Genomic DNA, 24,616 nt, shown 5'->3' on the forward strand with positions numbered 1-24,616 from the left:
CAGGGATTACTTTTCCGGGGCCTATGCTTTGGGATTATTGACATAGGCTAACTTAATTACAAATGAATGCACTTCCTGACCAATCTCATCAGAAGGTATTCATCGTTTAGGCCTTTTTTCCCATATGACACTGACTGGTTTCTCTCAATAAATAAAAACTTATGCATTCATTCATGGACTTGACTTTGCCCCCATTTCTGGAAAGAACTGAAAATGAAGAGAAAAATCTGTTGGCCAAGGAGGAACATGTCTATTAAACTTCTTGTCTATCACAAGCCTAGAGAATTCATATTTTCCTAGAGAATTCATATTTTCCTAGAGAATTCATATTTTCGGAGTGCATGAAACATTAACACTCATGTGAATCAACCTTTTAGACATAGCTGTGTTGTCAAAAAAAGAAAAAAAAGTTGGAATCTAGTAATTCTCAGTTCCGTGTACCAAAATCACCTGTGATGCTTTAAAAAGAAAATTATAGGTCCGTTCCATCCATTCCCCACCCTTTCTAACTTAATAGGTCTGGAGGTGGCTCAGGCATCTGTAATTTTTAAAGCCCTACAGGTGATGCTGACAGGCAGCCAAGGTTGAAATTCTCTGTGTTTTACAAATCACAGAGGCTGTGACTCTTCAAGACGCTTGGGTGAATAAAGCTGTAAGGCACGGTGGAAATCTCGTGGTAACAGGTATCAGGGGTTCTGGTTTTGGTCTGGAACTCAGCAGCTAGGTGACTTTGGGCGGATAAAACTCTTTGAGCCTTAACTTGTTATTCAAAAGAGGTTACCTTTTCCTGTGGATGTCAACACCAAACGTTTCTAAAAAGCACATGGAAAATTACAAGGCCTTTTGAAAACTTTTAACATAGTATTTAATGCTGTTTACCTCTTCAGGGAATATCCTTCCCTTTCCTTGTATGCAGGAAAAATCCACTGCTCCTCCAACCGAGTACCAAGTTTAAATCGCCGAAGCCTTCCCTGACCAACCACACAGAACTGCTACCTCACCTGGGTTTCTGCAGCACTTTCTACATCACCACCATCACACTGACCTTGCTAACTGACAACCCCTCTCGCCCCACTGGTACCGTTGTCAGCTCCCACACAGTCAGGGGGTCTCATTCTTCTCGGAACCCCCGTGCCCGGCAATGCTAGCCGAGATGACCCACGTGACCACCTACCACCTTATCACTGAAGACAGAGAAATTACCCTCCTAGAACCCAGTTACCTATTTCTTCTCTTTCAAAAGCTGAATCTTTTCCCTTCAGTGCACCGTTAGCTGCGGAACTCCAACACCAAAACCAGACGAAAGGAGGAGCGCTGAAACCTGCCCTCCTAATCAGACACGAATGATAACTTATCAGTTCTTGGCCGTGACAGGAGTCTGGCTGGGTACCCACTGCAGAGACATCATTTAATTCTCTCAACCATCTTATGGGACATATGCTATTATGATCCCCGTCGCACAGCGACATAACCGAGGTTCAGGGGACTTAGGTCGTTTGCTCAACAGGTCAGGAGGCCAGGAGGTGGAGCCAGGAATACAGAGGTCACTCCAGAGCCCGGAACCTTAAACTCTGCACGCACCTTCCTCGTCCCGAGATGCTCCTGACGACTCCTCGGCGTGGCTCAGGGGCCAGGAGCCCGAGTGCATCGCTCCCCGCATCTGACAGCGAATATGGTAAAGCTGTAACTGATGGGGCTGGAAGCTGGGGGCACCGTCCCCAGAACCCTTTCCTCCCGGCGCCTCGGTGGCCCAAAAGGATCCCGGAGGTAACTGCAAGCGGCCCGCGAGCAGCCCGCGGCCGGCCCTACCCAAGCGCCAGGCCCCTCGGGTCCGGCCAGGGATGCCGGCCTCGGGGCGGGAGGCGCGGGTCCGCCGTCGCGCGCGGCCTTTCCTCGGAAGCCTCCGCCGTCCCGCGCTCCGCGAAGGTACCTCAGGTCCCAGGCCCTAGGCCCAGCGCGCTCCGGCCCGGCGGCCGGTCAATGCCCCTCAGGCCACAGGCCCCCACTTCCGCGTCCCGCCCGCCGGAAGTGACGAACCGGAAGCTCCCGCTTCTCTCACGGGAGGCGGGGAAAGAAGATGGCGGCGCCCAGCAGCCGGTGAGGAGAGAGGACGTGGGGACTCCGGGGGGCCGCCGGACTCGTGCGTGATGGCCGCATGCCCGCATACTCTCTCTTCGCGCGTCCTGACAGGTACTGCTCCCGTTCTCGGGCACCACTTTGGGGGAATTTTCTTCTCTTTGCCACGTGTGACGCCGTGGTTCCGCCTGCCTGCAACCTTGGGAGCCCTTGGCGAGGTCGGCGGGGCACCAGTGCGGGAAGTGACTTTTGGAGTAGCCTGACGTGAAGAGGCCACGGAGCTAGGGTCTAGTCTTGCACTTGGGCCCCGGTGGTCCGCACCGTCTCCATCTCCTCCTCCCCCCGGGGCGGTGGGCGCGGTGTCTGGTGCTTCTTTCAGTTTTCAGAGACTGGAGGCTGCGGGAGAGAGGACGGGGTAGAACCTGGGGGCTCCACGAGCCTCTTGGCTTATTAGAGTCTTAGGTCCTAGCCATTTGTAAGTTACTCGTACGTCCCACTTGTAAGGACCGGGCAAGTGCTTTTCTCCCCCACCCCCAACCCGGAAGCCTTGTTCCAGGATAAAGGGTCATGATGGCGATGATAAAGATGATGACCACCTCAGACAGCGGGCCATAACCACCCCCTGACCCCCAGACCTTTGTCTTTCTCCATTAGTGTGGTCCCTGATATAATCCCTCCACGCCAAGGACCTGTCATAGCTATATGTTGAAAGTGGGATGCACTTTCCTGCCCCTTGGCTCGGTCTCAGCTCAAATGTTACCTGTTCAGAGAGGCCTGACCACCCTATCTAAGGAGAGCCCCCCGCCTCTCTTTTCTTGCATCACCCTGTTTCTTTCATGATGGTTAGCACAGTCTGTAGTTGTTTATTTATAACCGGTTTATTACGTGTTTCTCTGAACTAGGAGATTGAACCTTGTGCAGGCAGGGACGGTATCTCTCTGGTTCACCTCTGTGTCCCCAGTGCCCGACACAGTACCGGGGGTGCATTGTTGGTGCTGAATAATTACGTGTGAATGAATGAAATTTCTCCTGATGGAGTTATTAAACTGGAGGTTGGGAACTGTTTTGCCCCCCTCCACCCCCGTAGTTTAAGATGGTAACTGATGGGTGACGAATGTGGTGCTGGTGGCCCATGTTGGAGGTGGACTCCCTCTGGGTCTATAAAATGAGGCAATTCAACTAGATGATCTCAAAGGTCTCTTCTGGTTCAAAAGGAGGGCAGGAGGGTGAGAAGTGGGAGTGTGTATACATGAAACAAGATTGGCCAAGGTTTGGTAGTTGTTGAAGCTGGGGGTTCAGTGATGGGGGCTCATTGTGTTCTTCTGCTATTGCATATGACTGGGATTTTCCATAATGATACATTTTATTTAAAGGGTCTGTAGTTCTTTTTGAATTTCTTTGTTGCCTTCTCCCATCCCTGACTGTGAGTGTTTGATCCTGACCCTAGACACTCATTCTCAGAGAGCTCATCCTTTCTTAGTGCTTGAATTATCACCTCTGTAGGGAGGTTTTTCCAATGTGCATTCCTCAAGATTGGCTGCTTTTCTGCCTTTCAGTTCTGTATTTTCAGCTTCCTATAGGACAAGTCCGCCTGACTACTTAGAATTCCCCAGTTCAGTAAGTGGGCTGCATATTCCCCATGGTTTGTTGCTGGACCCGTCTTTTTGATGCAGGTATGGGGGGAATTAACAGACAGCTTATTAGCTTCCTGAAGCTATGAACATAATCGCCAAAAGATCTGCTAGTAAGTGGTCTGTGCAACCTGCTATGATCCACTTGGAAGATCCACTGTAAGAGCTTGATATGGAAGCAGCATGGGGGGAAAGTGGCAGAAGGGTAAATAGGGACTGTATCAGGTACCTAGTGGTCATGCCTGACTGTTCTTCTAAAGCTTCAAAGAATTTTATAGCCATTAAAAACTTTTCAGGACCTTTCAGCTTCTTATCTGTGCACTTCATTTTTTTTTTTTTTAATAAATTTATTTATTTATTTATTTATTTTTGGCTGCATTGGGTCTTCGTTGCTGCGCGCAGGCTTTCTCTAGTTGTAGTGAGCGGGGGCTACTCTTCGTTGCGGTGCGCGGGCTTCTCATTGCGGTGGCTTCTCTTGTTGCAGAGCACAGGCTCTAGGCACGCGGGCTTCAGTAGCTGTGGCACGCGGGCTCAGTAGTTGTGTCTCGCGGGCTCTAGAGCTCAGGCTCGGTAGTTGTGGTGCATGGGCTTAGTTGCTCCATGGCATGTGGGAGCTTCCCAGACCAGGGCTCGAACCCGTGTGCCCTGCATTGGCAGGTGGATTCTTAGCCACTGCACCACCAGGGAAGTCCTGTGCACTTCATTTTAAAAGCCCTACAATCATGACCCAGTGTTGATGGTGAATAGTGGATATGGCCATATGTTTCCAGATTTTTTTTTTTTATTAATTTATTTTTTTATATTTTATTTATGGCTGTGCTGGGTCTTCGTTTCTGTGCGAGGGCTTTCTCTAGTTCTGGCGAGCGGGGGCCACTCTTTATCGCGGTGCGCGGGCCTCTCACTGTCACGGCCTCTCTTGTTGCGGAGCACAGGCTCCAGACGCGCAGGCTCAGTGGTTGTGGCTCACGGGCCTAGTTGCTCCGCGGCATGTGGGATCTTCCCAGACCAGGGCTCGAACCCGTGTCCCCTGCATCGGCAGGCAGATTCTCAACCACTGCGCCACCACGGAAGCCCTGTTTCCAGATTTTTAATGCATCTATTATAAGCCATGTGTATCTTCAAACCTACATTTGTTTACATGGGGCCAAAATGTCTTTAAATTTCTGGGCACTGATTCATAGAGATATGACGTGTTTTGACTAAATGAAGTGTTTTCATCATTTAAAAGTACAGTTTCCTAGCTGGTTTCCTCCCCACCCCCCCATAAAATCTTGGTTTTAACCTACATAATCTTGAGAGATAGTTTCCAAAGTGGTTCTTTTCCTCACAGGAACATGCATTTCTCACTGGACCAATGGAACTCAAAACTTGTTTTGAAATTAAGGCCCAGAACAATAAAACTTGATGTTTTCTCGACATAATCTTTTAATATTGAAATTGTATTATCCCAAAGAACAATGTCAAGGCAAAAAAGGGAAAACACACAGCATCAAATAAATAGATAACAGACCTTTACTATCAGAGGACTGAATTCAAAAGAAATTTCAATCAGTGGCCTGATTTCAACACTACTGTTCCTTCCTGTACCCATATACAGACAACACATATTCATGTATGTGGAAAATAAGCATTTCATACTTACCTGAGGGTTGAGAATATGATTCCAGTGAAGAAGGGACTTATCTCCAGTCTAAGATAATTGCTGTGTTTACTGAGGGGTGGTGATAGCTCTTCTTCCCACAGTCCAGGTGAGCGATGTGGGTGACCCAGTCATCAGATATCATCTCATTCTTATATGGAAGGCACTCTGCTAGCTGTTGTAACAGAGGTGAGGAAAGGAGAGTCCCTACCCCTGAGGAACTGAAAAACATGATGCAGAAACAAATGGAAATATTTGCATTAAGAAGTGCCACAAGGGACTTCCCTGGCCGTCCAGTGGTTGGGACTCCGCCTTCCAATGCAGGGGGTGCGGGTTCCATCCCTGGTCAGGGAGTTAAGATCCCACGTACCTCTCAGCCAAAGAGCCAACACATAAAACAGAGGCAATATTGTAACAAATTCAATAAAGACTTTAAAAATGGTCCACATCAAAAAAAATCTTAAAAAAAAAAGAAAGAAAGAAGTGCCACACAAAAAGAGTGTGAAGTGATAGAGTAGTTGAAGGAGACTTTGACATTTTACAGGCAGCGGGTGGAGGCAGGACCGTGCCAGCAAGGAAGCAGCGTCAGCGAAGATGCACGGGCTGGAATGGTGGCGCGTGCAGTGCAGGGCACGAGACAGCGAGTCATAGGTACAGGTTTGGGCAGGTGATGTGTATTCCGGGCTTCAGAAGGAAACCGTTGGCTCTATGAGACTTGGGTTGGAGAGGAAAGAGAGTTAACCTAAGTCAGGGCAAGTGGCTTGAATCCCACGCCTGTACCGTAGTCCAAGTGTGAGATGACAAGGGTCTGTATCTCTAAGCGGCAGGGAAAGAAGTGGACAGATTTGACCAGTGTTTCAGCGTTGACTGGAGTTGATGATTATTAGGTGATGAAGGAAGAGTTCAAGGTGGTCCTGGAATCTCAAGTAGGCGATGGTTCTATCAGCAGTAGGGAACAGAGTAGAGATAAGGGTGAGAGTAACGTTCTCAGAGACATACTAGAACCCATCCACGTGGAGATACTCAGCAGATGGAAAGAGGCGTAGTGACTCTAGAAATGGGTTGAAGATGAACAATTACCCTGGAATTACGTTTGTTCAGGGACAGTATGTAGCGCTCAGAACAGCGACACAACTGCCTTCACGTGGCTGACGCAGCAAGAGGAGCTACCGCGGGAACCCGAGAAGTGGTAAGTTGTGGGCGGCAGAGAACCAGGGGTCCTTAGGGTCATGGAAGCCATGGAAGGAGAGACTTAAAAGAAAGGGGGGGGGTCTGTGCTGTGGTCCTGTCGAAGGCTTGCCCAGGATGAGGCCTTACATGGAAGTATTAGATTTGTTGATGTTTGAGAGAAGGTTTAGAGAGAAATGATTAAAAGCCAAATTCGGATACAACAAAAATAGCTTCTTCCTAACTAGGTTGATAGACTCATACTTTATTGAGAGCTATTTCCTCTCCCTTTTCCTTGGCTTACCTGACATGGCCAAAATACTAATCTGAAACATATCTTCCATTTTACTGTTATTTTTTGAGAAAAATTCTGCTTCTTATTTTATACTTTTTAAAAAGTGACTGAACTGATTGTTATATATTTTATTCTTTTTTTAAAATTTTTTTTAATTTTTAATTTATTTATTTAATTAATTTATTTTTGGCTGCATTGGGTCTTTGTTGCTGCGCGCGGGCTTTCTCCAGTTGTGGCGAGCGGGGGCTACTCTTCGTTGCGGTGCGTGGGCTTCTCACTGCGGTGCCTTCTCTTGTTGCAGAGCACAGGCTCTAGGCGCCCGGGCTTCAGGAGTTGTGGCACGTGGGCTCAGTAGTTGTGGCTCGCAGGCTGTAGAGTGCAGGCTCAGTAGTTGTGGCGCATGGGCTTAGTTGCTCCGCGGCATGTGGGATCTTCCCGAACCAGGGCTCGAACCCGTGTCCCCTGCATTGGCAGGCGGATTCTTAACCACTACGCCACCAGGGAAGCCTTATATTTTATTCTTAAAAAGATCTGTGGTTTGGTCATTTCAGCATTTGATATAATAAAAGCCTAATGATCCTGAGATGAAAAAGTTCCCTAGCCCTGCTGGAGAATTACGCTCACTTAAACAGTGAGCAGGGCTGATCAATACCGTTCATTCACAGGTCTGGATCAAGTCATTTCAAAGTTCTGACCCATCACTCATGTGTTGCTTACCGTGGTGCGGGCTCTGCTTCTGGGTAGGTCCAGTCATCACTTGGTGAGAAGTATTAACGATTTTAACATTTTTTCCCCCTTCCTCTCTATTACAGGCTGGGTAGGAGGATGTGTCTGGTATCTAGAAAGGAGAGCCTTGCAGGAGTCACCTCGTAGGTTCCTGCATCTTCTCAGGAACGTCAATCAACAGTGGGTTACATTTCAGCACTTTAACTTCCTCAGGCACATGGTACGTTCAGAAGACCATCCTCACTTTGTGCTCCCTGCCTTTACTTTCCCTGTGTGAGGGGACTGTAAGAAGAGTTTTAAGAAGTACTCTTTGAAAAGGACTTTTATTTCATGTGGTCTGAAGTTTATCCACAACTTTAATCCCTTGTTCTGTTTATGCTTAACTGAAACCAGAATAATTCTGGTGTCTGAGTTTTAAAGTATGATCTTGAACTTATTGATTAAGTTTGGGAAAAGATTGAAAACTGCTGGCATGTTTCGACTAGGCCACAATTAGGAAAAGCTGAACTGTTATGATGCATCTTTTTAAATTCTTTAAAGTTCTGTGAATACATCAGTAATACAGAAATAATTGCTTTAACCGTGTGACCTTCCTGTCTTCTAACATCAGCAGTGTATTCAAAAGTCTTTTAAACACATGCCCTTCTGAGCAGATTCAAACAAATTGAGTTTGTGATTTGCTGGGCATTTTACAGTGGGCGTTGGTAATACAGCTCAGTCCTCTTGTAGGATTTTGTCCAGGTCGACTTCATGGTATTGGCAGTGTGGTAACTTACATTTGCCACTTTCTCAAATGGCAAAGGATCGTAGGATGAAGAAACGACAGCTAAAAACTCATGATTTCAGTGCAAGCAGGACAGAATAGCAAATTCATACTCTGAAGTCCTATTTGACATTTCTCTCACCTTTTTTTTTTAACTTAAATTGCCCACTTTAACTTTTAAAATCTTAATGAAACTCATTGTTTTGATGAGAGATTTTAATTTCCAGAAATGTTCAGACTTTTAAAGTTGGTGATCGAGGATAATGGATATTTAGAAGAGAAACTCAGATATGTTTAATGCCTTTTTTATGTAAATAGAACTCTGAATTCATTCATGAGTTTGTAACTCCTTTCTAAGACGAGTATATGTAATTTCAAGTCTTTGTGATGTAATGAAAAATTGCTTAACTAGTTATCAGGATAGGTTGCTCCAAGTCCCAGGGGCATCTATAAGTAACTAGTTGTTGATTCTCGTCTCTGTCAGTTTATTTCCGAGCCTTGGTTTCCTCATCTGAAAATTAAAGTGAGAGATAATTAATAATGATCCATCTTTTTTAACAACTTTTGGGAACATTGAATGAGATATGTATTCGATAAACTCTAAAGATATATGTTATATAAAACTGTAAAGTACCTCAAGGATATTAGTCATAGTTACTCCTTTTTGCTAGTAAGTAATAAGAGATTATCTGACTCTAAAATCCAATTCTTTCCCCACACCCACTGCCCTGAGGTCACTGAGCCCTGGGTTGTGCCCCCCACAGGGTACGTCTGCATGCACTGTTCACCTGGGAACATGGAAAGTCAACAGGTTGCCTTGGCTCCTGATTATAGAAAACTTTTTCATTGTATTTGGAATATGAAACCTCCAGTTTCTGGTACTACATGGAGGGAAATTCTGGGGGAGATAAATATGAAAAAAATTTATCTTTCTTTCAAGGAACTTAAATTCCTAGGATTTTCTAAGCCGTAGAATTTGAAAAACCAGTTAATTGTATTCTCCATATTTCTTAGTAGAGTGATTCCCATGTAATACACTCTAACACGGGTTACTTCAGTGAGTATTTATAAAGGTATAGGAAAATCTTATAGGCATTGTACAAGTTGGACTGATGGAAGGTGCTACTGAACAACCATTTAAGAGCATTTTGGGCCTTGGTTTCCTAGTAACGTGTACCTTTTTTATTCAGTATGTCACACGACTGAACAGAAGCTTCAACCAGCAAATAAAACCAAAGCCGGAACCAGTGCCATCTCCTTTCCTTGAAAAAGCATCTTTGGATGAGGCCAAAACCGAAATATACAAGATGAGACCTCTTTCACCCCCAAGCCTATCTCTGTCCAGAAAGCCAAATGAAAAAGAATCGATAGAACTAGAACCCACCCCAGTAATTGAAGGCTCTATAGCTGTGGGAACAGAGACAAAAGAAGAAAAGCAGTGGAAAGAGATGAAGCTGTGTGTGGATGATTTGCCAGGAATTTTGGCTCGGCTGTCCAAAATCAAACTCACAGGTACTTTGTTTTTCCGGTCTAGTCAGATTCTTACTTGAGACTGTTGTTTTTTTTTTTTTTTTTGGTTAAACAAAATGCTAATTTTGTTACTGCCCCAAAAGGAATGATTTTGAAACTACAGGTCCCCTCTTAGTATTTTTCCTCTCTTCAACTTAATTGGGATTTGAAATCAAATTTTTGGAATTCTGTTTACACAGAATAGTAAATAGTATTACCCTAAACATATTGTACTAAAAATAGTCTCACTTTTATTTGCAGTTAACACAGAATATTTATCCTCCTTATTTCCTTGTCTTTTGTGTGTTCACGCCTACTGCCCTGTAACGATGCAGTAAGATAATGTGTTCCGTTTCAGTTCTGGAAACAAGAAGGACTGCACTGCTGGGCTTGATGGGCAGTGAACCCACGGGCACTGGGACTCCCAGCTCACTGCTGTGCTTTGCTTCTTGTAGGGCCTCTGGGATTGTCCCACATGTGCGGAAATGTAGAGTGTTTCTCTCGAAGAAAGCTGGTGACTACACTGTTGAGCAAAGCTTGTCTGATTTTGTAAATAAAGTTTTATTGGAACACGGCCACAGCCGTTGGTTCTGTGCTGATGTCATGCTACCTCGGGAGAATTGAGTCATTGCCACAGAAAACTTATGTCCTGGAAAGCCTGGAATATTTCCTGTCTGGCCCTTTAGAGAAAAAGTTTGCTGACCCCAGCTATAGAGCATGGACTAGTGAGAGGCAAGGATGATGGCAAACAAATCAGTGGTGGTCAACTGAGAAATGACTTGGGGCTGAGTTAAGGAGAAAAGGGGGGGGAGAGAGAGAGAAATATTAAGGAAGTGGAATGCACAGAACCTCAGGTAGACGTGGTGGGGTACTGGGGGCCATAAGATAGAAGGTTTAGGACACGGACTTGCAAGGAGTCTTGACTGCTGTTAGGTGGAACAAGCCTTCCCCGGTCCTGGGCCCTTTGCTCCTTACTATCCTCCACCCAGCCCAGTTCTGAGAGAGAACATAGAGTAGTGACCTCTGGGCTGGAGTCCCTGCTGTCAAATCCTCGCTCTCACTAGTTGAGTGACCTTGAGCAAGTTCCATACATCTCTGTGCCTCAGTTTACCCATCTGTAAAGTAGGGATAATAATGATACCTACTTCCTAGGTCAATACTGAGTTTTAAATGGGGTGACATCTGCAAACTGTGTAGAAGAGACCATGTTAAGACCTATACACTTGTTTCTTAAATAAAAAAATAACTTCATCACCTGGGTGCCCCTGCAGGCACTTGAGTTTGCTGCCCCTGCTCTAGGACAACTTGGGGCCTTCTGCTGTGGAAGACTGGATGAATGGTTGTGTTGAGACTTGAGAATGTGAACAGTGAAGGGAGAACCAGGTTTGGGGGGAGAACAGTTTTGGACACACAGAATTCGAGTTGCTGCTCGCATATCCGGGTGGAGAGGTCCAGCGAGCGCTGGCTGTGAAGGACAGGAGCTGAGCTAGACCACTGGGCCGGAAGAGCATGCGGTCTTCAGCGCAGGGCTGACTGTGAAGCTGTGGTGGTGAGCGGGGTTGCCAGGGGTCAAGCGTAGAGTGACCAGAGCGGAAGGCCAAGGACAGGACTTTGGGGCATGTCCCCTTTTCAGGATTGGGCAGAGTGTATAATGGAGTCTGCAAGGAAATAAATGGTCAGAGGAAGTGGCTTGGTCACGGAAGCCAAAAGAAAGCCAGTCCATAAAGGAAATGACCAACACTTAAATGGTAGAGGTCTCCTAAGATGCCTGGCTATGAAGTTATTTTATTTGGCGGTTAGGAAGTCAGCGTTGATGGACTGCTAAGTCAGGAACTAATTATCAGTGTTTCTTCTTAGAGTCTCAAATGAGGTACTTTAAATACTTAATTTAAAATAATGTCTTAAAGTTTGTTTTCATAATGCTTATTTCTTTAGGGACAGATAGGAAAGGATGACAACTGGTTTAGGATCAATTTGGGGGGCTGGGGGCACATTTTCCTTCCCTTCATGCCAGATGTTGTATTGTTTTTCCTTTTCTGTACCTTATAGTGTTGCATATCTGAATAGGCATTCCAGATGCAGGGTTTGATATTTAAAACATGGTGTCTGAAATCTAAAGCAATGACTAAATCCCTTCTTTAATGGTACATGTTGTGCTCTATGTATGTTGCATGTTGACTTACCGGTCCCCAGGTGTCAATTTGCTAAGGAGCATACGTGGCACGTGTGTTCAAACGGGGCTTCTGCTGTCCCCAGAGATCAACTCCCAGAGGCCTGGGACCGGACCCAGAGCTCTGCATTTCGGCACGCGTGCAGATGCTGTGATGCAGGTGGTCCTGGACCACCCTTCGAGAAAGTGAAGGAAGGGTTGCACAGGCAGAGGGCCGGGCCCAGCCCCAGTGGCCTGGAGGATGTGGGAGAGCTCGCCCCTCCCTTCCCGTGAGCCAGAGCAGCCCTTGCCACCACTGGCACGGGAGCAGCCAGCTGGGGGGCTGTGGACCACACAGGAGAGATGTGCACAGGCGAGGTACACGGAGGGAGCGGCGGGCAGCAGCCCCCCCTGCAGCCACACATGGAAAAGCCCTGGGCAGTAAACTTCTCCTCTAGCATTTTATATATTCCATGCCCCAGGCTTCTGGAGGAGCTAATTGAATTAAAGTCATTTCCTTCTGCTTATTCCATTTAAAGAGGCAGCACCCTTTGGGTGACCCCGACCCTCTTGTTTGACCTCTTACCTCCCTGTTTATTTTATTACTTGAATTCACACGTCTTGGAGTCAGCAGGATTTTTTTTTTTTTTTTAAAGAAAATCCCTGGTATCTATAAATTGATTTCTTTTGGACTCTTAACATCTTGGGCAATTCGTTTATAGCTAATGATGGCGGAGACAGAAATACCTGGGAGTCAGTGATCACTTTTAGAGAACTAGTCTTCCTTTCTTTGCCTCCTTCTGTTTATAGCTGTGATATGCCGAGGATAACCAAGTGTAGACGAAGTGAAGAGCCACGCAGTGACGTCCTCACATTTCCTTTGCAGGATAGGAGGGTGGCAGTGGGATGATGCTTTGGCATTTATGCCAGGATCTGGGCCAAAGTTTGCAGGAGATAATGCCATTTAAAGATTTTTTTTTCTGTGAAAGGAAGTAAGACTGAGTTTATAAAGAAGTAATAATATGTCCCTTGAGTTTCTCTTGCCAGCTGAGCTATTTACAATACGTTTTTGGAGTTTGTTGCAAGGACCACACTGGGGTGAAGAAATTTTATTTGGATTAGGATCATAAGAAGCTTTGGTGACTCAGCTGAGTTTATACTTAATATGTGTCAATAAAAAGCAGAAATTTTTTCCTGAATAATGTCTGTGCTGAAAAGCTACAACACATTTTCTGAGACCAGAACGCTGAAATAGATCGTTTATTGGAACCAATAGATTAGGCTGTCCATGGAACTGATATAAACTACAGTCTGTCAGTGTATAGATTTTTTTCCCCTAGAAACTAGAATGATGCTTTTTATTAAAAGGAAAAAAAAAAGAACCCAAGAATAGAGGATACAATTTCATTTTAGATTGTTTGTAGTTTCTAAAAGTCAACATACTGTAATCATCAGCTCTCGGATACTGCATAAAGGATTTTTCTCATTTTCATAAAAATATTAGTTGAGTAGAATTTTAATTTTTTTAATTTTAACATATTTTGAAATAAATACCTTAATATTTATATGCTTGTTAAATGTTAAAGCAGTATTTTTATTAGTAAGTGTTTACTTTTAGAACAAATAGAAAATATAGATAAGCAAAAATGAGACGAATGGAGTCTCCTTGTGAGTCTACCCTCTCAAAATAATAACCATTTTGATGATTTTGGTGTATTCTAGAATGCTTTTCTATACATGCCATTCAGATATTTTTGCTTTTTTTTCTTTTTAATTTATTTATTATTTATTTATTTTTGTTGGCTGTGTTGGGTCTTCGTTTCTGTGCGAGGGCTTTCTCTAGTCGCGGCAAGCGGGGGCCACTCTTCATCGCGGTGCGCGGGCCTCTCACTATCGCGGCCTCTCTTGTTGCGGAGCACAGGCTCCAGACGCGCAGGCTCAGTAGTTGTGGCTCACGGGCCTAGTTGCTCCACAGCATGTGGGATCTTCCCAGACCAGGGCTCGAACCCTTGTCCCCTGCATTGGCAGGCGGATTCTCAACCACTGCGCCACCAGGGAAGCCCCTATTTTTGCTTTTTAAACAAAAGTAAGATCATAATGTGAATGCTTTCTGTACTTTTTAAAAAATTCTGATTCTGTGCATATCTTTTTGTGTCCCTATGCTTATCCTGTTTTTGATGACCTTCTTTTTTAATAAGTAGTGTTGTCTTAAGATACAAAAGCACATGATAACATACCACCCAGTTTGACATGGTGTTGTTGGACTTCTCTTGCGTTTTAAGCTTGAGGATAGAGGCTCTCAGTTTCCATTACTGGTGAAACATTCCTGTGGCCCAAAGGAGACACAGAGGCAACCAGCAAGGGAACTTTTTCTCTGAAAAGGTTTTTCCAACGTGTTTTTGAAACCACAGAGCCAGCATCCTGCTTTTTCCCAAGTCTGGTTTCTCGTGCCGTCCGCTTCCACGCTCAGCACACAGTGAGTCTGTGCCCAGCTTTAGCCCCAGTGCCCCCGCCTGCCGGGCATACCCGCCGTGCAGGGGCAGTGTTGGTGCGGGGCTTGCTCTTCGGGTTAAGGTCCTCAGATTCATCTCTGCCTCGGCTCGGTGAGGAGTACGTCAGGGCCAGGCCCTGCTTCTCTCTGGTGTGACTGCTCTTCTCTCCCTCCAGCTGTGATGCAGCTGCCTCCAGACAGTCCTGCCGTTGCATAACGTGGGTCCGTGTTGCCGTGGTCCACCCTGGCCTCTGCTTCTGGCCCCTCACCCTCCACACCAGCCAGGGAGACAGGGTCCCGTCAGATAGCCTTTATTTCCCATATTTATCCATTTTCTTCCCACTTGGTATTAAGGTAGTCTAATTTTCTGCTATTCAAATAGTGAAAGTAATAAGTCAGCTCTCGGCAACTGTCTTCAATTTCATCTCATCTGCACTGTATTTAACAAACATTTCTTGAGGGTTTTAGTATCCTCTCTTTACCTAATTTATTGCTGATGTAGGTTTTTCTCCAATTTTCATTTTTATTCCATCATTTCATTTGGTTTCTGGTAGGAGTGGGCCACGTAGATGCCTCAGCCAGTGTTCTAAGTTAGATGAAAAATGCATTTATCTCGGCTATTCTGTTTTCTATTGATATAATTGTTTTAAATTCAGTTTGATGTTATTTGGATTGATTTTAAGTGGAAGAGGTGTGGTAGATGCTCGAAGAATGTAGAGATAAATTTCATGTGGATGATAATCATTCTCAAAAAAACATTGATGACTTTAAAGAAGAGAAGGAGAAAAAGCTATGAGTTGAGAATGGGCTCAGCTCCATGTAACTGAAAACTTGGAGAACGGTGACTTAAGCAAATAAAGCGTTTATTACTCTCTTGTAATAAACCTCAAGAGAGGTTTATTACTCTCTTGAGTCTGAAATTAGGAGCCCAGAGCTAGTGCTCGAGGATGTTGTCTACATAGCTGGCCCTTGTTTTTTGCTCTGTCATCATTAGCTTGTGGCTTTTATCCTCAAGACCACAAGATAGCTGCCACTCCCCCATCATCATATTATATTCCAGGCAGAAAGAATGAAGAAAGGGGATGGTGTAGAAAAGCAGAAGCCTCCTTATGAGACTTGGCCTCTTTAGGGAATTCCCTGGTGGTCCAGTGGTTAGGATTCTGCCCTTTCACTGCCAAGGGTGTGGGTTCGATTCCTGGTTAGGGAACTAAGATCCCTCAAATCGTGCTGCCTTTTTACTTGGGAAGGGAAGCTTTTGATAGGAATGTCTCCTTATATCTCATTGGCCAGGACTGTACAGCATGGCTTCTCCAGCTAAAAGGGAGGTTGTAAAGAATTCTTACCTCTATCATTTAAGAAGCCAAAGCATCTGAAGTCCAGCCTAGTCAGCTCTGTCGGTATCCAGCTTCTCTGTATTCTCACAGTGCCCCCCAGGCTGTCTCATTATGCAGTGTCCCCTCCCAGGAAGAGGATGCAGGGCTGCCCACCTCTCCACCCCCGGTTTTCCAAAGAAAATAGAACAGCACCCCTAGGTCTGCTCTGGGACTACACCACACGTGCACTTCACATGTAACGTGTTTAAATGAAGACTGCTTTGCCACCCCAACATGCACTTCCCCAGTGGTGGTTGTGGACGTGTAGCCATCTGTCGGCAGTCTTTCCCTGTCGTCTTGATAATCAGATACACATTTGAGACTCCTAGTTTGTGCTGGGGAGTTGTCAGCCCTGGACTGTGCAGTGAGGAAGGCCACCTAGCCCAAGACTACCTTGAAAAGTGTAGGTTGACAGTGAAACTTGAGCTAAACAAGGGAACGAGCCAGGTTGTCCCGTGGAATTTCCTCTTTCCTTTCTTTGTTGCATTTACCAGTCACTGAAGGCTTTTGCATCCTGCTAAGTTTTCTTCCTCACCCCAAATTCCATCATCGACTTAGGGGACTTCACTATTTTCAGTGGTTCTGAAACTCGAATCGCTTGTTATAATGCAGATTTCTGGGCCTCATCTCCATAAACCCCTTCCCTCAAGGTCTGGGATGGGGCCTAGGAATCTGTATTTTAACAGAGGGCCCTGGTAGGCATGGTCCCCAGAACATATTTGAGGAACTCTTCTTACCTGGAGAACTCATTCAGCACCCTCTCTACCACCTCATCTTCATTCTCAGCAAACTACCTTGCTTTCCATTTCAAAAAAAAATAGAGCTTTAGTTCTCATCAAGTGGGAACTCAGCAACTTCCTGCTAACCGAATTCATTGCCTCTTCTCCCCTCTGCCTGTTCCCCTGACCCCCCCGCCCCCGAGCCCCATCAGTGGACGGCTCCATCACCGTGGCACCTGGGAGTCCTCTTAGACTCTGCAAACGCAAGCAGGCCTCCCTCGTCTGTGGAGGGTGGGTTACTGCATCTCTGGAGGGGACAAGACGATTGCTTCCCAGCCCTGCAGGTCAGAAATGCCCAGGTGCCTAATTAGCATTTTGGGGTATTATCAAGGGCTTGGTTTCCAGTTCAAAGCAAAACATGGTAGCATCTCATTTATTGACATTAAGGAATGAAAAACTTACAGAAGTGAATTTAAAAGAATGTTACAAGGTTATCTCTAAGTACTAAAAATAGTTTTTGCTCAATAGCATTATTTTTTTGTATCTTAAGCGGGTGGATAGTGAATTGGGAAGTTAAGAATGAAAAGAGGAGTGCTAACATATCAGTGATTTGCTAAAAAAATACAGGGGCCCGCTTTTTATCTGTATTCACACGGGTGCAGGGGAGGAGGGTCGGTCTGTCTGGAGCTCCCTCACCCTGCGGCCTTGTCCTTGCTGTCGCTCTGCCTCTCGCAGTCACGTCTCCCCGCTTCCCCGTTCGCAGGCCAGCTCCTCCTCTGCCTTCGGTCACACCTCTGACCTCAGTGTGAGCGGGCACTTGGTCGGGAGCCCTTCACGTCCCTCACAGCGTTCGTCCGTGACTGCACCCTCTGACATGCTCCCACGCTCTGTGGTCATGCCTGTTGGCTTGTCTGAATCTTCAGCAGCCTGTGGGCACCAAGAGACCTGGGACCACATCCATCTTCCTGGCTTGTTGCATTGCCAGGGCCTCGCTCCTGCCCTGCCCATAATAGGTGCTCAAAAAACAGAAGCTCGGTGGGAAAAAAAGAAAACTGTAATGAACTCTGTTGCCACCATTTGTAGAATTTGGAACAGCTTAGCCTTTTAATTATAAATGATTATTTTACTGTGATATAATAGTTGAAATGTTTAGTGGTGACTGAAAAGTATTGTACCTTAACTAGATGAGCTGGGGCCACTAGATTTCCTCTGTCTGCTTTGTATAGTGTCACCTTCACCTGTTGTCATTGATACGAAACTGAGAAAAATCTTCATTATTTTAATGAAAAGTGCTCAACTAACAGTTTCTTCTTGCCAAGCTCAGTTTTCAAAAGAAGTGTTTTTACTTCTTAAAAGCTTGATAAGCATCAGTTTTATGGAAACGTTTTTTAGTTAGTTACAAAGGTTGTAAAGTGTTGGTTATTAAGTATATTGAAAAGAAAAATTTCTTTTTTGAAAAGGAAAACTAAAAATAGGATGACAAAGTAGAAAGTCTTTGATGGTTCAAGGAAAACCTGTGATTGAAAGAACACTCTTAGGGTCTCACTCCGTGTTGCATAGTTAACTTGGATATAGACAGCTTTTATTTATGTTTATTTACACCGACCTGATAGCAATTTCATCTCCCTTTTCTGAATGCTGTGAGTGCAAAGCCAACGCGTCCTGGGGACTGCACTTAAATGTTTCATTTTGGTAGCAGTGTTGCTCAGGAAATTTGAAGTTAGGAGTTTTAATTTGGTTTTAGGATTTTTAAGACCAGCTCTGGTCACTGAGTATGAAAAAAAGAAAGGGGAAAACTGGAAGGCCCGGCAAGTTCTTAGTTTTGCAGCTGTGTTATTAAAAATCTCCACTAAAAAGTCTTAATCTTTTAACCAGAAGTGGTTATGGTTTGTAATCAGTTACCCCCTGATTGGCAGGCTTTAATGTGGCTGAGAAAAAAATACCCTGTCTCTCATCAGTTGACTTTTCATCTGAACATAACAATAAGCATAAAAATTGCCACCTTCCTCCGTACGTCTGTGGGTAACATAACCGTCAGGAGGTTCACGGAACAGGGCCAAGCTGTGAAGGCTAAAAAACTCACTTAAATTAGAAATTGAACCATTTGAAGCTTACGGTGTTAACAGAAATGAAGAGAGAGGAAGAAATCATGAAGTACAGCTATCAAGTAAAAATACATGCTCATTTGAAAATCAGAAAAAACTTAATTCTTGCCTCTTAATTAAGTTGTATAATTTTGAGCTTTGAGATCTGCTAACAAAAACATTCCATTGCTTGGAGCCACCGGTGAACAAAACCACATACAAATTCATTAACTGCCTGTTCTTGGGCAGCTTTGTACATAAAAGAGCTTTCAAGAGATTCATCACAGGCTTGTAGGATTTGGGTTATAATATTGCATAGCATCTGCTATCAAGGATAATGAGATGTAATAGATCACAAGGATAATTTGAAATCTATAAAGAATCTCAAACTCTCATTTAGCCAGTGGTTTCAATCTTTTGAGCAGATCTTTTATCAGAGTTGATAATTATCCAAATTGACTTATTGGAGTTTTGTTTTTCACTTAATTCTTTTGGGGCCAGGGCTGAAAAATAGCGAGGCCTTGAAAGACAGAGATAAAGCAGGATGTAGATGACCAGTGTTTTAATATAATCGTTAGAGTTACTTCTAACTGACGATCTCAAAAAAGAAAGCGCCTCCACTATGCTTATGCTCAGAGACCAGCAGTTCTCAGAGTGTTGAGCCTTCACCAAAAAAAAAAAAAATCATTCCTGGTAAAGCTGGTGCTCCAAGAAAACCTATTGCTTATTGGAAAAGGCGAAACCCTTCAGTGGTTCCTGGCTGCTCTGGAAAGCACACTGTGAGCTGGAGTGGGGAGCCTGGCTACACTCGCACCCAGCACGTGCAGGGGGGCGCCCCTCAGCGTGGGGCTCCCTCCTCTGGGACCTGTGGCCATTCCCCTTGAGACCTTTGCTGCAGGAGCATCGTGGGTTATGCGCAGGGATGCGGTGTCCTGCGAGCCCTGCTGGCCTGGTGGTGGTTTTGTAATCAGCTGGGTGGTGCGTGTGTATATCTTCCCTTCCTTTAGTGGAATTTTCTTCTGAAAATGAGTCTTTGGAGTACTTGCTACAGTACATCCCATAAAGCAGAGAGCCAAATATTATGCATAAAGCATATGACTCTGGGTTATACGGTAGATTGAGTTCACTGCCGCTGGTTGACGCCTGGATCTCTGTGTATAAAATCAGACGTAATACCCACCAATGCTTGCCTTGCTGTTTATTTTAGAGCAAGCTTCTGCAAAGTTTGTTAGTCGTGTACTTTATCAGTAAAAAAGTTTTAAGTGCATGTGTGTATATTTATAAAATATTTATGCTATTGTATATAAATATGTCATATATAACAAAAATGTATAGTTAAGTTACTTGTAAGTAAAATTCATGTACTCTTACACCTATGTATTATATTCATTTTAAGATACACAAAGTGTGTGTTTTAAAAGAGAGAGTTAAGAAGTCAAATATAAGTGAAAGTTCTCAAGTTTTCTTCCATAACCCTGAGGTAGGTACCCACACCCTGCTTTGAAGTGCAGTGTTTCCGGGACTTAAATAAATGTAAAGGCACTTTGGCATTGCAAAGTGCTTCACAAATGTAAGTCTTGTTTTTATCACTATCATGGTTAATCCACATTTCTTAAGGACTGCACTCCGGGCACTCCCCTGGACGTTCTAAGACAGAGGCGCATGGAGCTTGTGTGAAGTGTTTTGCTGTTTCTCAGAGTTCCTTAAGACACCGCTTTGAAATATTAAGTCTAAGCATAGTGGCTGGAAAAACACATCATCTTGAAGCACATTTTAATAATTACCAAGAGCACTGCTTATTAAGCCCTTATTACTTGCCAGGCACTGTGCTGAGTGCTTTTGTTATACTAGAAAGTAGTGTTTCTCTAAAAGGTGTCACTCAGTGTGGACAGGAGCCTGGAGGCCCCGCGTGGCTGGTCCCGTGGACAGTACGCCTGGAGAGACAGAGGCTGTGGGTAGTGGCATTTGCATGATTGAAGGTTGTACTAAGAGAGGTTAACTCGGTGTTGCTCCAGAGACAAGAGTTATATCCAGAGGGAGCTGTTTCGAGGGAGTCGTCCTGACTTGGTCTGGGAGAGAGAGAGAGAGAGACCTGTCCCACAGCTGGAGCCCTTCTGTGCAGGGCTGCCCGGGGAGAAACCGCTTCCTGTCACCAGATCCAGGGATAGTGTCCATTCCTCCATCAGGACAGAGATGAGACTAGCTGACCCTAAGTTCCCTTTGACCTTTTAGGGCTTTATTATTCTTGGAGTCACTGAATTGCGTTTCGCTCCTCTGCTGTACCCATTCAGCTTATTCCATGTTGAAGGCCCGTGTCACTGCCTTAAGATCCCTCACTCCACCTGTGTTTGCACCGTTGCCACCCTTGCCAGGTCCTGTCCCTGCCCAGCCGGTTCCCTGCAGTGACCTTTCCATGGTTCCTGAGCGAGCTTTCCTCCACTCTGGTCAGTCCTCTGTGTCCTGAAGTCTAGTCTTCCTTAAATGCCACCCTCGTTACAGTATCACACGTTTTCTCTTACTGCAAACCATGTTACCACAGACTTTGCAGGTTAAAACAGCACAAGGTTCTTATTTCGTAGTTCCTAAAGGTCAGAAGTCCAAGTGTGGCCTGGCCGGATCCTCCACTCAGGGTTCCCCTGGGCTGAAATCACTGTGGGCCGGGGCCGTGCTTCCCCCCTGGGGCTTGGGGGCCGCTGGCAGAACTCATACCTTTGCATCTCTGCATCTGAGGTCCCTGGACCACTCTGCTCCTACCGGCCGCCTGGGCTTCTTTGCCATGTGGTCCTCGGGTAGCTCACACGGGGAGGCTTGCTTGCTTCTGGGCCAGCCAGGGTGTGCCTGCTTGCAACCGTTTGAAAATCTAACAACTTGTTTTTAATTATAGAGAGCTTCTCCCTGGAGGAGGCAGGCAGACCAGAGACCGCATCTGGTCATTCCTTGTCAACGACGGCACCTGGGAGGACGTGGCCCTGACCACTCTTAGGTCCAGCCTGATGGTTCCGAAAAGAGTCATGGGTAGAGCTGCAGCTGTGCTGGGTGTCAGGGCTGCCTTTGTCACCATGCACCTCCCTAGGTGGCTGCTGAGTCTCTGCATGGCGGTGATTGCGACTGGGCTGGACCTCCACCCGCGAGCGGGGGGCAGGTGGGAGTGGGTGCGTCGGGGTAGGGGTATCCCTCTTCCTTGGACCTCCAGAGTCACCCCTGGGCCTGCAGGACAGCGCTTCTGGGCCTCTGTTGGATGGGTCACACTTCATTGGCAACATTGATTTTATGTTTATTTGTGAAGGGACAATATGAGATTACCAAATAAAATATAATTTCAAGTGCTGTGAATGAAAGAATATATTACATTCACTGTTAATGAGATCTTGGTGTTGCAAAATGATTCCATGTAATGAATCCCAGGAAATCAATGAACAGTTTAATTACCCTTGTGGCAGTGCTGTGTGAGAGTATTGCTTTCGTCAGTTTTACAAGTTATCAATTTTCTTTTCCTTTCTGTTTCTTTAATTGCTTTGATGAAGTAAGTATAAATACATTCTTTGTTAGCTTTTGATCTTTTTTTAAGAAATGTGTTACAAAATTCAGATTTCTTCCTCTGTAGTAATAATGGCCCCTGTATTATAAAAAAATAATATACATTTTTTTATGTGTATTACCATTTACAATTTGTGTATTTTTAAATGAGGCAATATTTCCATTTTGTAAATTTAATCATTGCTAAGTCTTACTAAAACATTGTCCTTTTCTCTCTGTCATTTTTTTGTAAACTGCTTTCTGTCTCTTCTCAACTTACCACTTGACCATCAGTCAAAAATTTGATGTGCTTTCTGTGTTTATTGTCCATTACCCAGTCATGCTCTGGGGGCAAATAAAAAGAAAAACACTGCTTTTGTGTGTCTACATACCCTTTTCAATTTTAAACAAAGTGAATTTTCTTTTTACAGTATTTTTAGCTTGAGAGTTCAGTGACTGTGTTGCTTTCTTTTCCACTATGGTGGTAATTGATTTTTAAAACTTATTTATAAATCATAATACAAAATATTGACCTGGATATTTAGAGACATCTAAAGTTGTTTTTTATTTTGGTGACTCTAGATTTTACTAATTATATATTGAGAAAGTTATCATGGATTTTCTACACTCTTTTAACTGCCATAGATGTTTATAAGTAGTCTACTTTTTAAAAAAATAAATTTATTTATTTATTTATTTACTTTTGGCTGCGTTGGGTCTTCGTTGCTGCGCGTGGGCTTTCTCTAGTTGTGGCGAGCGGGGGCTACTCTTCGTTGCAGTGCGCGGGCTTCTCATTGCGGTGGCTTCTCTTGTTGTGGAGCACGGGCTCTAGGCGGGCGGGCTTCAGTAGTTGTAGCACACGGGCTCAGTAGTTGTGGCTCACGGGCTCTAGAGCGTGGGCTCAGTAGTTGTGGCACACGGGCTTAGCCGCTCCGTGGCATGTGGGATCTTCCCAGACCAGGGCTCGAACCCGTGTCCCCTGCATTGGCAGGCGGATCCTTAACCACTGAGCCACCAGGGAAGCCCAGTAGTCTACTTTTGGTCTGAGATTCAAGGTCTCAAAATTGAGTCAAGAATTATTTCAACTGATTTACTCTATGGAGAGAAGCAATTTACTGAGTTCCACTGTGAGAGGGAGAACCTGCTGTCTGTTTTCCTTCGAATTCCTGCATTGACACCATGGACCCTTTGTTCTTCGGGTACCGCTGGGAAGGAGCCTGGGTGTTGAGGACTTCTCCCAGTTCTGGCTTGTCGCCACACACGGGGCGACACGTGAGGAGCCACTGAACCCATGTGCAGGGCTGCTGAGTTGTGCAAAACAAGATGACTGATCCTAGAACACGGCCTGTTGTGAGGCTTAGCGGTTGATGTTGTGATGTCTGGAAAGAGGGACAAGCCTCCGCAAAGGAGGGTGCTGCTTGAGTTTTGCGCATCTCTTGCTAGGTAGGTATGGCTAGGGCTCCTGCCTCCTCGGGCTTATATTCCAGGGAGGAGCTGGAGTGTGACAAGTACCGGGAAGGAAATTGAAGGGTGATGTACCTGGGGTGGGCCTCCCGCACGTGAGACGGTCAGGGACGTTCTCCCTAAGACGTGATATTTAAGACAAGATCTGAAGGACGAGAAGGATCCAGTCATGGGAAGAGGCAGGGGGAACAAAAAGTACAAGGACCTTGAGGCAAAAAAGAGCCTGACCTGCTCAGAACAATGCCTGATGTCCAGCACGGTACTGGTCATGGGTTAGGTGTGCAGTAAATGTTTGTTGAATGAATAAGTGAATGACTGGATCTGAAATACCTATCTTATTTTTCACTCTTGAGTGTAATGGAGTTGAAGGAAAAATTGGCATTTTTCTATAGTGAACACATAAAGTTTTTATAATCAGAAAAATGTTTTGTAAAACTTTTTTTTTAATGAAAGATCAGCCTACAGGTCGTGTTGCTGTAGTGGATTGTTTCATATGGAGGGTGCTTGCTTGGCCGTTACCGTCTGGCCCTGTGTGGTGACAAGCTCTGCTCTGTTTCTGTGTTGCAGGCCTCGTGGTCAGCACCACCTCAGCCGGATTTGCCTTGGCCCCAGCACCTTTTGACTGGCCCTGCTTCCTGCTGACTTTTGTCGGAACTGGCCTGGCTTCCTGCGCTGCCAACTCCATCAATCAGGTCAGTGTGTCACCTTTCAGCTGGATCACGATTTTGTTACTTCTTAGGTGATGATATTGTCACATTAAAAAAAAAAAACCTTCCAAAATTGCACCTGTAGCTGGGAAGGTCCTGTGAACCTGTGTCCTACAAGGTCTGGGGCACAGAATCAATTTGTCTTTTCTTTTGAGGTGAAAGGTTTTCAAATATTTCAGGGGAGAGAGCGTTAGAGTTTCTTCCTCAAATGACTAGGATTTGGGGTTAGGAAGTGTTTTAGGGCCGTCAGACTTTCTCCTCTTACTCACTTCAGGTACATTCCCCTGAGCTTACATTATTATGTGCT

General features: G+C 45.0%; 1 protein-coding gene across 1 annotated transcript in view; it reads left to right on the plus strand.

Moving 5' to 3' along the window:
• Positions 1-1,596: 1,596 nt before the first annotated feature.
• The window catches only part of COX10 (cytochrome c oxidase assembly factor heme A:farnesyltransferase COX10), a 111,577-nt gene continuing 88,557 nt past the window's right edge, over positions 1,597-24,616 (plus strand). Inside the window, 5 exon segments of the mRNA XM_068530915.1 lie at positions 1,597-2,056; positions 2,059-2,190; positions 7,621-7,754; positions 9,488-9,809; positions 24,170-24,294. Of these exon segments, the coding sequence (XP_068387016.1) occupies positions 1,597-2,056; positions 2,059-2,190; positions 7,621-7,754; positions 9,488-9,809; positions 24,170-24,294 (1,173 nt within the window).

The sequence above is a fragment of the Eschrichtius robustus genome, chromosome 20 (genome assembly GCF_028021215.1).
Source record: "Eschrichtius robustus isolate mEscRob2 chromosome 20, mEscRob2.pri, whole genome shotgun sequence".
NCBI lineage: Eukaryota > Metazoa > Chordata > Mammalia > Artiodactyla > Eschrichtiidae > Eschrichtius > Eschrichtius robustus.